The sequence below is a fragment of the Protobothrops mucrosquamatus genome, unplaced genomic scaffold, assembly GCF_001527695.2.
Source record: "Protobothrops mucrosquamatus isolate PMUCROS unplaced genomic scaffold, P.Mucros_1.0 scaffold3137, whole genome shotgun sequence".
NCBI lineage: Eukaryota > Metazoa > Chordata > Lepidosauria > Squamata > Viperidae > Protobothrops > Protobothrops mucrosquamatus.
This window is the reverse complement of record NW_015389138.1, coordinates 23,424-35,988: the sequence shown is the minus strand read 5'-3', so window position 1 is coordinate 35,988 and position 12,565 is coordinate 23,424. Positions and strand designations below refer to the sequence as shown.

Sequence of the window (12,565 nt, the reverse complement as noted above, 5' to 3'; positions counted from 1 at the left end):
GATTGTTAGCTGCCTTAGGACACACTGAGAGGCTACAAATCAAATTAATAATAGTGTGTATTTCCCTGTCAGATTGTGTCACTTAATTGTATTCTTTCAACAGAAAGGACCTTGTGTTGGATACCTTGTGTTGAATATCCGTTTCCCATACAGGGCTCACACTCATGACCCATGTGGTGCACCAAAAGATGCCTGATTCACCCTTTTTGAAGGACACGTTCTCATGATCTCACCTCCATCTCACCTCACTATAGTTTAAGAAACTAGTCAGCCAGTTTTAGTTTTAGTTCACCAGCATGGCAGCCATATAAACTGAACAAATATATATATAAATGAAGAATATCTTTAAAGTTGACAGCCCTTATTTGTAAGGGAGTTTTCCTTTTTATCTTAACTGGGAGATAATTTTGAACTGCTTTCAAAGGGAAGCAGCTTTGCAATATTTTCTGCACTCCAGAAGAATCCTTTCCAGATCCAACTGGTTAAAAGTTTCTTTCTTCATCACAGTTTTATTCTATTTCAATAAATCCAATGAAATGAAAATTTAATAATTTTTTACAATAAAGTTTACTCCAAAATTTAGTATTTTAGATATTATATTTTAAAATAAAGCATGTATGAAGAATGGAGGAATGCATGTTAATTCCACTATGAAGTGAAACCCATTGGTTGCCACTTAATTGTTAAATCTTTTCTCAATTTCATCCATCCAGACTTTGTTAAGTAGAAAGCTACTTTATTGTAATCTGATAAATCAGAAGAAAAAGGGAGAAACTGAATGAAGCATCTTCCTGCAATTGTATCTCCTGCAACCATTTGGAAGGGGTCAGAGATTACATATTTGCCTACATGAAGACCAGAGACAACTTTGCTGATGTTCATGTCTACCTCCATCTTACATGGATGGTGAGTCCTAAAATATTTTCTTTAGCATTTCTTCTTTTTCTGTTTAGTCTCTGCCTCAGTCTAAATGTGCGGAAAAATGCCTTCCTGGATTTGTCAAGCAGGCTCGAGAAGGAAAGCCATTTTGCTGCTACGACTGTATTCCTTGTCCAGAGGGGACCATCTCCACTCAGGAAGGTGGGTGACACCATAGGGAAACTTTGATCAATATGCATGTTAAAGACACATGTAAGTTTGGTTTTTTAGTTCTCAATTTTCATGGTGTCCAATTTCTTCCATAATGGGAAGGATAAGAAAAATATCTTGAATAATGAGGTAGAAAGAAGGATGTTGTGGATTGCATGGGAAATCTCTCTTTCATTTCCCAGTTTGGATGTTTCCATCCATATTTATCTTTCTTAGAAATATCTGTATTCTTTGAAACTTGAGGAATGGTTTTAGATCAATGGGTTTTGTTTACCTAAACCAACTTTACATTATAGGCTGATAGATGCATCGATCAATCATTCATTTGATCAGTTAATCTTTAGTAAGACCATATATCCTTATAAGCTGAAATATCTAATTGGAAGGAACAATAGAGGGAGAGATGTTGGGTTAAAGGAACAATGAAAATGAAACAGAGGATTCAGTATAAAATCATCAAGTAGATATTTCCTTTCCACCTTTTTTTATCTTTCCAATTTTCTTTCTTGTTACATACTGTAGTGAGATATAACACCAAAAAGGGGGGGGGGAATATAGTCATGGTCCTAAAAGGAAAAAAATTCTAATATGCAGTGTTCGGATTAAAATGAACAGAAAGAAGGGGGAAACAGAGAACTAATAAAAGACCAATCTGCTAAATATACTTTGATTCTAATGTTGAATTCATTCTCTTTAAAATTGTTGCCAAATCGAGAGAATATGGAAAGATATTGCTTTATCTTCTCATTTTTACAGGGTAAAAAGACATTACAGATAAGACACTCAGTTCCTGTTGTTGAATTTATTTATGAATTAATCTTCCTTAAGGTGTTTTTTCAAATTTGTTTATCAGGTTTATATGGCTATTTCACACAAAGTGACTCTTGGTGGAATACAATCAAACCAATAATAAAAATTAAAACATTGAGGTATAAATGCTAAGAAAGCAAGAGATCAGGGGATCCCAAGGACCATTGAAAGAATCACATTTGAAGGAATTTCTAGAAGGCCTAATAGTTAGGAGACACTCTCAATTTCAGGATAGTCAATGTTGTTGGGTTTTTTTTGTTTTTTGTTTTTGTGAAGGGGCTGTACAACCTATCCCGAAATAGTCAGTGTTGCAACCCTTCTCAAGTGGTTCTCCACGGATCCAACCATGTTAGACAACTTTCATCCTCTGTCCTTTATTTTTGGAGCAGTGTATTGAGAGCATGGTTGGTCAGTCAATCACCAGTAACTGGGTTTAAAGATTTTTGAGATAAACATATGTCCATCATCTGATTTTTAAAAAAAATAATGAAATAAAATATTAAATAAATAAGAAAACAAAAAAACTCAAAGGGCAGACTGGACGCAGCACTAGGTCTTTTTCTGCCATCAGTTTTCTGTTTTTATCTTTTTATCCCATACTCATAGGGTTGCTCTTGAAAACCACCTGGAATTTATAAAATGGACCAGAATGCAAAGGCATGCACAGTGTTGAGTTTCCGTGTGTTCTTCCATAGAACATCCCTGCTATTCAGGCTCCACAGAATCCCAGTTTCTTTCCAGGTGTAATTAAATTCACATTTCAAACCCTCCATGAGATAGAAACAGGGTATCTGCAGGGTTTCCTCTCCTTGAGGATAACTCCTTGTCCCACCAGAGCAGATAAAATTGGCATGCAAACAATCTATTCCCTAAAACATTCCCACTTTATGGATCTTCCTTTAATTTTATATATTTTTTGTTGTTCTTTTTATAGTGTGTATTGGGGATTTTTTTGTTGTAGTAGTTTAAGTATATTCCATTTACTGAGACTTTTCTGTCTCTCTATATCACATCTTATCCAAAGTTTTTTTAAAATTTGAAAGACTATAAAAGAAATATTACTTTCTTTTCTCAGATACCAAAAAATGCACCAAGTGCCGAGATGATCAATATCCAGCCGAGAACCAAGTCCAGTGTATCCCCAAAAGAATAACCTTCCTGTCCTGTGAAGAACATCTCAGCATCATCCTCATCTCCTTTGCTCTACTCTTGTTCCTAATCACAGCCTTTGTTTTAGTCATATTCATTAAATACCTTGAAACTCCTATTGTCAAAGCCAACAACCGGGACCTCTCCTACATCCTCCTGGTCTCCCTTCTGCTTTGCTTCTTATCCTCCTTGTTCTTCATTGGCCGACCAAGAAAGGCCACCTGCCTTCTCCGACAAACAGTGTTCAGCATTGTCTTCTCAGTAGCTGTGTCGTCTGTGTTGGCTAAAACAATCACAGTAGTGCTGGCATTCCTAGCCTCAAAACCAGGCAATAAAGTGATAAGATGGTTGGGGAAGAGCTTGGCCAACTCCATCATCATTTCTTGTTCTGCTGTCCAAATTCTCATCTGTGCCATGTGGTTGGGAATTTCTGCCCCATTTCCTGACTCTGATCTGCACTCCCAGCCTGAAGAGATTATCCTTCAATGCAACGAAGGCTCTGTCACCATGTTTTATGTTGTTCTTGGCTACATGGGCTTCCTTGCTGCAATTTGCTTCACTGTTGCTTTCCTGGCCAGGAACCTTCCTGGAGCTTTCAATGAAGCCAAGCTGATCACCTTCAGCATGCTGGTCTTCTGCAGTGTCTGGGTTTCCTTCCTCCCCACCTACCTGAGCACTAAAGGAAAATACATGGTGGCCGTGCAGGTCTTCTCCATCTTGGCCTCCGGTGCTGGACTATTGAGCTGCATCTTCTTTCCCAAGTGCTACATTATCATCCTGACACCAAATCTAAACACTAAGGAACATCTAATGACAAAAGCAGGGGAACGATTGTGAAATAGTTTCTTAGGCTGGTAACATCTAATTATCCATTTTTATTCGTTATATATTCTTCCTTTGGATTTGCTTGAAAACTTATGTTTATTAAAACTGAAGGAAATAAATATCTGGTTTGTTAGTTAAATGAAAATTCAGGATAATCATCAAATATATTATTAATAAATAAATAAATAAGTAAACAAACAAACAAATAAATATTATGTTTTTAAACTATTGGTTTTCCTCCTTTTCCTCAGCACACATGTCAACCAATATTTGACTTACGCAACTCTTCAAGACAAGAGACTTATGAGTCATTTCCTGGGCTTTATAGTGGTGTAAGCTTGGCAGGATCTTCAAATTTAATTAGTGAGGTCTAAACCTCATCTCTTTTATGGTTCTTTATGAATTGGTATTTCCATTCCTCCAGGTTATGGGTTCTACTGGGGAGAAGAGAGTAAGTGAAGATGATATGGTGTTGCAACTCTCTCACCGGTTTTGGTGTTCCTTCTCTTTCTCCTGAGATGCTCTTTCTCAGCAATCTCCGTTCATTTCAGCTTCAGATCAGGTTCCATCTTCTTCATGGCTTCCTCTCTCACAGCTTCCAGTTCCAGCTTCTCTGGTCTGAGGTGCTGACAAGACTCTGACTTCTGGTGAGGAATTTCCAGTAGCAGACATTTATTTATAGCCTGTAACTTCCTGACAGGTTTGGCATATCGGTATTCAAGTGAATTGGACTGAAAAGGATTGAAGATAAAATTCATCCTAGTCTGGTTTGGGGAGTCAATAGCTCAAACAAGCTTAGGCAGGTACAAGAAGGCCATGGGTCAACTCCCGGATTGAAATGAAAATCAACTTTACTAAAGGTGTCAAAAGAAATACTGTAAAAATAGAATAAAATAGAATTGAATAGAATAGGATAGGATAGGATAGGATTGGAAGGGACCTTGGAGGTCTTCTAGTCCAGCCCCTTGCTTGAGCAGGAGAACCTATACCAGACAAGCAACTGTCTAGTCTCCTCTTAAAAACCTCCAGTGATGGAGTGCTCACAATTTCTGGAGGTAGGCTGTTCCACTGGTTAATTGTCCTCACTGTCCGGAAGTTTATCCTTAGTTCCAGGTTGCTTTTCTCTTCGATCAGTTTCTAACCCTTGTTTTGTTGCCTGCCCTCTGGTGCTTTGGAGAATAATTTGACCTCACCCCCTCTTCCTTGTGGCAGTCCCTCAAATACAGGAATGCTTCTATCATGTCTCCCCTATTTCTTCTTCTTTTTAGACTGGCCAGACCCAAGAAAGGAAGACTGGTTGAAAATCATGCTGGGGCGGGGCCCCAAAAGAAGTGCGCACTCCACTGCGGAGCTGGCATGAAACACTCCCCCCCTGAAGCTTCAGCCCCACCCCACCCTGAAAATATCCCCCCTGCCACTTTCCCAGCTTCTCGCTCTGCTCCGAACTATCTCCTCCATCGGGCGAAGTCAAGGGAGACTCTGCCCGGAGACCGATGACGCTGCAGAGGGGAGGGTTTTCATTGGTACTTCCGCTTTTCTGAGCCCTGCCAATTACGAAGTCCCAGAAAAATGCCCCCTCCCCCTATCCTCCTTACCGGGGTTTTCCTTCCCCGCTTGCTTCCAGGAAAATGGCCCAGCGCCCCCCCCCCAGCAGCAGGGAGACCCCGGCAGAGCCCAGAGAGGCCCCCAGCCCCAGAGCCGGAATCGGGGGGGGGTCTGGAGTGGGGGCGGGGGAGGCGTTTTCCTCGGACTTCAGAACTGGAAATGCCCTGAAGGAGAGGACCCAATGAGAATTCTCCCTCCTACAGCGTCATCGGTCTCCGGGCAGAGGCCTTTGTGACTTCACCCACCGGCAGAGAAAGTGAAGTCTCCCTTCCATCCCCAGGGAGGCCACCCTGCTCTCCCCCCCCAGGGCCCTGGCAGCTTTTGTTTGGGGGGGAGAGATGGACGTGGGGGGGAGATTGTCTGGAGGGGCAGCAGCTGAGGGTATCAGGGCCCCGAAAAGGGAGGGAGGGAGGGGGCGCTGGGTGCGAATGGGTCAGGAGCCTCTCCTGGCTTGTGAGGGGCTCAAACCGGCTCCGATTCTGGAGAAAGAGGCCCCGGATGAAGCCAGGGAATCTCCAGCTCCAGCAGCTTCCCAGCCACGGAAAAGGCTCTCCAGGGGAAGCAGGAATTGGGGATCTCCGAGGGGTCACCTCCATCTGGCAGGGCTTGGGGAGATTGAAGAGGAGGGGGGGTCCTGCCCCTTCCACTCCCAGGGATCTGCCCACCCTCCTCCAGAACCGGTTCTGGGTTCAGACCTAAAGTAGCCTGGATGGTCAATCCGGAGGCAGGGGAGGCCTCAATCTGAGGAGGGGGAGGGGAGAAGGGAGGACTCTCTGAGGGGGGGCAGGAAAGAGGAGGAGGAAGAGGAAGGAAGGAAGAATTCCAGGATTTTTCCTACAATATAAATTTTATTCTTTTATAAATTTTATTCTTTTCCATCAAGCGGGATTGGCCTAGGGGGGGATTTTATAGGGATTTTAAAGGGATTTTATAATTTTAAATCTAATACAGGTCATTTAATATATATTTTAATTTGGCTTTTAGATATTTATTGTATTGCACTGTTTTTATTTACCTGTAAGCCGCCCTGAGTCCCTCGGGAGAAGGGCGGGGTATAAATGGGAATAATAATAAAAAAAAATAAATAACAAAGCGAAGTGATTCGTAGGAAGAGTAATGGAGATGAAGCTGCTGTGGGTTCAGAGCTGGGAGAGATTTGGGGTTCTGGACTGACAGGCGGGCCCAGAGTCCTTGGGGTCAGTCTAGATGGTCTCCACCCCTCCCTCACAAGAAAGAGAGGCTCTCAAAGGAAGATGGGGGGTGGCTTATCAGGAGAAGCTCCAGGCTGCCGTTCTCCTCCTCTCCCCAATTTAAAATCTTGAGCCTCCATTTTTTCAGAGGTTGCGAAAAAGTCAGAAATTCATCAGCTACTGAAGAAAAAAAAACATCCTTTCCCATCAGGAATCAGGAAGGATGGCAGGATTAATTCATGAGTGCTGAAGAAAAAAAGAGACGAAGAAAATTAGAATATAAACCTTCAGTGTAAATAACATATTATTCTTACAGCCCCCCCCAGGAAGTCCCACACTGCAGGGGGGTGGTTGATAGGCAGGGACAGAATGAGGGAGAATCCCCCCCCCTTTCAGGGAAGAAAAGGATACAAAGGACCAGTGATTATTCTTCTGGAGTTGATGGAATTTTCTCTAATCGACTTAATTAGGGAGTTAATCAAGAAAGGAGGCCTCCCCCCCCCCAGACGTTTCATATGAACAAAGAAGATGGGGCCAGGATGGGGCTGGCAGCAAAGCCGGGTGTCACTTTGCCAGAAATTGTGTGAAATGTCACAAGGAGACTTCCCTTCTCTTTTGAAATTTCCCAAAACGTAAACATCCTGGAGGGATGTGTTTATGTATATGTGTTTCTTTTTGATTGCAATGCATTTGCAGGTCTATGTAAGGAAAACCTGACCAAAGTTTCAAACATTTGTGTTATCCACAGCAAGAAGGTTTTGTTCAGGCACATTTTTTTTCTAAAAAAACGACCAATTAAAGAATGTTAAAGAAATATCTATAACTTAAAACTCACCTGCAGGAGGCTGGATGGAAGTTGCTGAAAGGAGAAAAAGAACCAATCAGGACCCTTCATGGCCTGGAGGACTCAGGGGTCCCCCTCCCCATCGATAGCCCATAATAGTTTGCACGTTGCTCACTTATACAGTAGAGTCTCAGAGAACAGAATTTCCCAAGCAAATTTCCCAGGGGAGCCTCCTTGCCATCTGCTAAGCTTGCTGAGAGGCCTCCCCTGGATGCTCCCCTCCCCACAATCTCTCATCCAGCCCCCCAGACTCACCTGTCTTGCTCTTCAGGTAGAGGGAGAGCCCCATGGCAAAGAAGATCACCCCGATCACGGCTGCCACGATCCCCGTCCAGAGTTTGCTCCTGGCCGAGTTGGAGGAACGGGGCTCTGGGGAAGGAGAAGGAGCCTCCCCTGAGCAGGAGGATCAGGGCCAGCTTTCCCCCCCCAGGAGGGTCCATCCCGGCTCCCCCCAACAGGGAGGGTCTCTCCAACCTTCTCAGGGCAGGATGGGGTCCCAAGAGCAGGAGGGGAGGGGCTCACCCCATTGGACGGTGATGGGGGCCTCCAGGCTGGCGTGCCCCACCTGGCAGGCGTAGACGTCCCCCCGCTGGGGCTGGGTCTCCAGCATCACCTGGAGCTGGTAGGTCCAGTCTCCGTTCTGGAGCTCCTCCCTGAAGGCCACGCCCTCCTCCTCCGGCCGCCCGTTCTTCAGCCACCGGACCTCGATCTCCACGGGGTAGAAGCCCCTGGCGGTGCAGAGGAGGATGGTGTGGTGGGAAGCGGGGTCCAGCTTGGTGGGGGAGATGGAGACGGTGGGCTTGGCTGGAGGGGAGGAGGGACATGGGGGAGACACAGGAGGGGCCAGAACAGGAGACCAAGTTGGTTAGTTCAGGCCAAGATCCCTTTTCACTCCTGAAAATATTATTTGTTTTAAATCATTTCCAAAGCAAAGAGCCTTCACTAATTCCCTTTTCCAGACCTTTGGAAGTTCACTTTTTATCCTAAAATCCCAAAGGTCCCAGAGGTGAAGGGAGCCCCTCCCCCATTCCTGGCCTTCCGGAAAGGGGTGAAAAGGGGGCTCTGGGGCTTTGCTTGGGGGGCACAGAGGAGGAGGCAGCCGTGGGGCCGGTGAGCCTCCTGAAGCCCCCCCCCCCTTTTAAGGAATTTTTATCACTGGATGTTAATCATTCCTGCCTTTTAAATCTTAAATTGTATAGACTATTTTGGTAATTTTATATTTTATGTGTACACCATGCAAAGTCCCTCTGTGAGAGAGAGAGATGGTTTTAAAAGTTAATAAGTAAATCAAGAAAGAAATATTGATTTATTAATATAAAATATATTGAAATATTATATCGCATATAGATTATATTAAATATATATCTATATACTGGGCAAGAGAGAGACACCCCCCCCCCCAGAAACAGTATAATATTTGGTATAATGTTCTGGAAAGAAGTTTTTCTGGGCAGGGGAAACTTTGGACCTTGGGGAGAGAAGGAAGATGATGGGAAGAAATATATTCCTTCCCTTTTGCATGTTGCATGGTCATCGTTGTAGAATTTCAAAGTTTTTAAAGGTAATTTATTTTTTAACCTTATTTTTTATACATTTTTATTTAGGGGTGATATTATATGGAACGCCATCCAGATCCCCGCTTTGAGGGAGGGGGGCGGTTTATTTATCAATAAATACCAATGAATAAATTTCGTAGATCGGAGAGCAGAGAATACATAAGGGGCAAATCTTTATCCGGGAGAAAAGGGGGGTCCCGGCATTTCCCCCCCCCCCCAAGGAACTCCCCCTCCCCCACTCACCTCTCCGGCCGACCGCGGAACCGCTCTGGGAAACCTCGTAGTTGTTTCGGCAGAAACGATCCACTCCAGTCTTCTCGATCTGCAGGCGGCGCTCATCCCTGTTCCAAGCCTGGGCAAGCGCCTGCCAGGGCGCCGTGAGGGCCTCGTACTCCCCGCGGGCGCTGTCGAAGCGGAGATACTCCTGCCGGTCGTAGATGTAGCGCTCCAGGAACTGCACCCGCCGCGTCCCGTTGAGGAAGCGGCACTCGCACTTCCCCTGGTACAGGAAGTGGGCTGCGGGGGGGAGGAGGAGGAGGAAGAAGAGCGCCAGGAGGGACTCCAGGGCCCATGGTTCCCAGCCTCTCCTCGAGGAGGCACACAATCTTATTAGAGGAGGGGAGGGAAACTTGGTGTGAGAGACTGCCGTTAGGCGCCCCCTGGAGGAGGGATGGGGAACCGTCGGTCCCAGCGGGATTCCCCCTTGGTGGGGGTCTGGAGGGGGGAGGAAAATGAGGGAGGGGAGGAGCTTCCTGAGGGACCCCCCTCCTTTTCCCGAGGGTGGAAAAAGGCAGGCAGAAGTTCAGCTGGTCCAGCACTCGGCCTAACTCTGTAGGGAACGTTGGATCCCGGTGGGGCCTCTTCGCCCCCACAAAGCGACAGGAAATACGCGGGGAGGGAAGAGACCCCCCCAGGAACTCTCTGGGCTGGAGGGACAGTAAGATCCTCTCCCTTTGGGGGAGAATATGGGGAGGGGGTCACAATAAAGATACCTACACCCATGCTCCTGGGCTCTCCCTGCCCTTCAAGCCCCCCCTTCCCTTTTCTTCTTCCCCCCCTAATCTTCAGCCCTACTTTCTGCCTTTGCATTCTTTTCAAGGCCTTTCCTGTCCCCCTCCCAAACAGACCCCCCTGCAGCCCCCCAAGGCCACCTCCAAGGGAGGGGCTCCAGCTCCCTTCACTAAAGGGGGAGTTTGGAGGAGCAACTCAGACCCCCCCCCCAATATCCCTCCCTATAGAAGCGGAGAAGGCGAGGGAGGGGAAGATTTTCAGTCTTGGGGGCTGCAGCATCAGGGGGGTGTTCAGAATGTGTGTGGACTTCATTTCCCCCCCCCCCATGACTCTCAACCACAGTCTCCCTTTCTCTTTCTGCCTGGACGGGTGGACTAGATGCCCCTTTAAGCTCCCTTAAGGCCCCCCATGAGGAGTCCAGGCTGGGTCAGCAGAGACTTCAGAAGGGCCGAGGGGAGCCGGGGGGGGGTCTCTCCGGAGACCCTCCCTCCTCCTGGTCTCGCTTGGCCCAAACGGGCTTTTCCAAAAGGCAGCTGGACTTTCCTGGGTTTTCCCTTGAAGACGTTTCGCTTCTCCTCCCAGAAGCTTCTTCCGTTCTGACCAAATGGTGGAGGGTGGAAACACGGACATTCCTTGCGGTCATTTGGTCATTTTGAAAATCGGTCACTGGTTCTCTGAGGGGCCTTGAGGACCCCCAGGGGTTTATCTGGGCCCTCAAGTTCCTCTGAATTGGGGGGGCAAAGGGGAGCCTTCCCGGGGCTGCTGAAATGAATCCTGTTATAGGCAGGAGATGGGGGGTCGTTTCCCTCCCCCCACTGTTGAGGGAGGGCTGCTCAAGTTTGACCTAGATGGCTTGCGGATCTGGGGATCTTGGGGAGAAGAGAACCCCCAAATTCCCTAGTTACCCCCAAATTTTCTTTCCCATCAACTTCACCCCCTACTGGCTGCCTTTGCGTGATTTGGGGATTCAGCCCTCTTTTCTGTCCCCTTGCAGCCCCCCAAGACCATCTCAAAGGGAGGGTCTCCAACCCCCCCTCACCAAAGAAATCGTTTTGGTGAGCCTATTTAGGGGAGCAATTCAGACCCCCCCCACCCAATATCCTTCTCCCTCAGTTCCCTCCTCCCCTCCAGGTCCCGATTCAGCAATGGGGGAATATGGGATGGGGGGTTCTGGGTCTCCTTCCCAAATTCAGAGTCTCTCCCAAGAAGGAATCCAGCTCAACTCTTCCCTCCCCTTAAAAAAATGGAGATTCAGAAAATAAAAGGAGGTTGCAAAAACACTTTTTCTTATACTCTTTGGTGGCCTTTGTGGATTCAGCTCTGAAAATGCCTCAGTTTCCCCCTTTCACTTTCGCTTTCCGTCCCCTTCTTCTTTCAGTGCAAGAAGCTTCGGGGCTCAGGCGCTAATTCGGGGTCCGCGAGGTCCCCCTCCCACTCAGCCACTGGGGGGGGACAGAGAGAGGGGCCCGGCTGACTCTTATCCCACATAGGCTGCCTTCCCGGGACCCCCGCCCCACCTCGGCCACAACCAGGGAAGGGGGGGATCCCTATTCTCCTGCGGGGGGGAAATACAGTGAGGGAGGGGCGGAGACCACGCGGAGATCGAGGCTCCTGCAGTCTCCCGCCTCTCTTGCCCTCGACCCCTTTTCCCACTACTGGGGTTCCAGCCCCTTTCTTTCCCCCTTCCCAGGAGCACTGACGGCCCCTCCCAGCCCCTTTCCTCCCCCCTACGAACCCCCTCCTTACCGGGGATCTGTTTCCCCCCTTCGCTTCCGGGGATCCGGGCCAGCGCCCCCACCAGCAACGAAAGAGGGACCCCAACAGAGCCCATGCATGCCGCCCCACAAGCGCCCCCAGAGAGAGGGGAGAAAGACGCGGAGGCTCCCAGCCCCAGAGGCGGAATCGGTGGGTCTGGTTTTGGGGGAGGAAGCGGTTTCCTCGTATTTCGGAATTGGGAGGGCCCAGAAAAGCGGAAGAACCAATGGGAATTCTGCGTTCTGCATCGTCATTGCTCTCCGGGCAGGGTCTGCCTTGAGTTCATCCACAAGAGAAGAAACGGAGATTCAACTCTGAAAATGCCTCAGTTTCCCTCTTTCATTTTCGCTTTCCGTCCCCTTCTTCTTTCAGTGCAAGAAGCTTCGGGGCTCAGGCGTTAATTCGGGGTCCGCAAGGTCCCCCTCCCACCCAGCCACGGGGAGGAGGGGCGAGAGAGGGGCCCGGCTGCCTCTTATCCCACTTGGGCTGCCTTCCCGCGACCCCCGCCCCACCTCGGCCACAACCAGGGAAGGGGGGGGCTCCCTATTCTCCTGCGGGGGGGGAAATACAGTGAGGGAGGGGCGGAGCAGTGACGGCCCCTCCCAGCCCCTCTCCTCCCCCCTACGAGCCCCCTCCTTACCCCCCAAAGTGGCAGGAAATATGGGGGGAGGGAAGAGACCCCCTCTGGGCTGGAAGGAAAGGAATATCCGTACTTCTTTCTTCCTCTCCCT

General features: G+C 47.9%; 2 protein-coding genes across 2 annotated transcripts in view; both read right to left on the bottom strand.

Annotated features, from left to right (window-relative positions):
- Nucleotides 1-4,415: 4,415 nt before the first annotated feature.
- Nucleotides 4,416-8,302, bottom strand: LOC107297079 (DLA class II histocompatibility antigen, DR-1 beta chain-like; the record flags this gene model as incomplete). Its single annotated transcript, XM_029286218.1, has 3 exons — nucleotides 4,416-4,604; nucleotides 7,778-7,881; nucleotides 8,035-8,302. Coding segments are annotated over 3 exons (561 nt in total), but the record flags the coding sequence as incomplete, so codon positions are not given.
- A 431-nt stretch (nucleotides 8,303-8,733) lies between these two features.
- Nucleotides 8,734-12,565, bottom strand: part of LOC114923355 (DLA class II histocompatibility antigen, DR-1 beta chain-like) — a gene marked incomplete at its 5' end in the record, with an annotated part of 18,711 nt that continues 14,879 nt past the window's right edge. Inside the window, 2 exons of the mRNA XM_029286217.1 lie at nucleotides 8,734-8,759; nucleotides 9,312-9,584. Of these exons, the coding sequence (XP_029142050.1) occupies nucleotides 8,734-8,759; nucleotides 9,312-9,584 (299 nt within the window). The remainder of the gene's footprint in view (nucleotides 8,760-9,311; nucleotides 9,585-12,565) is intronic.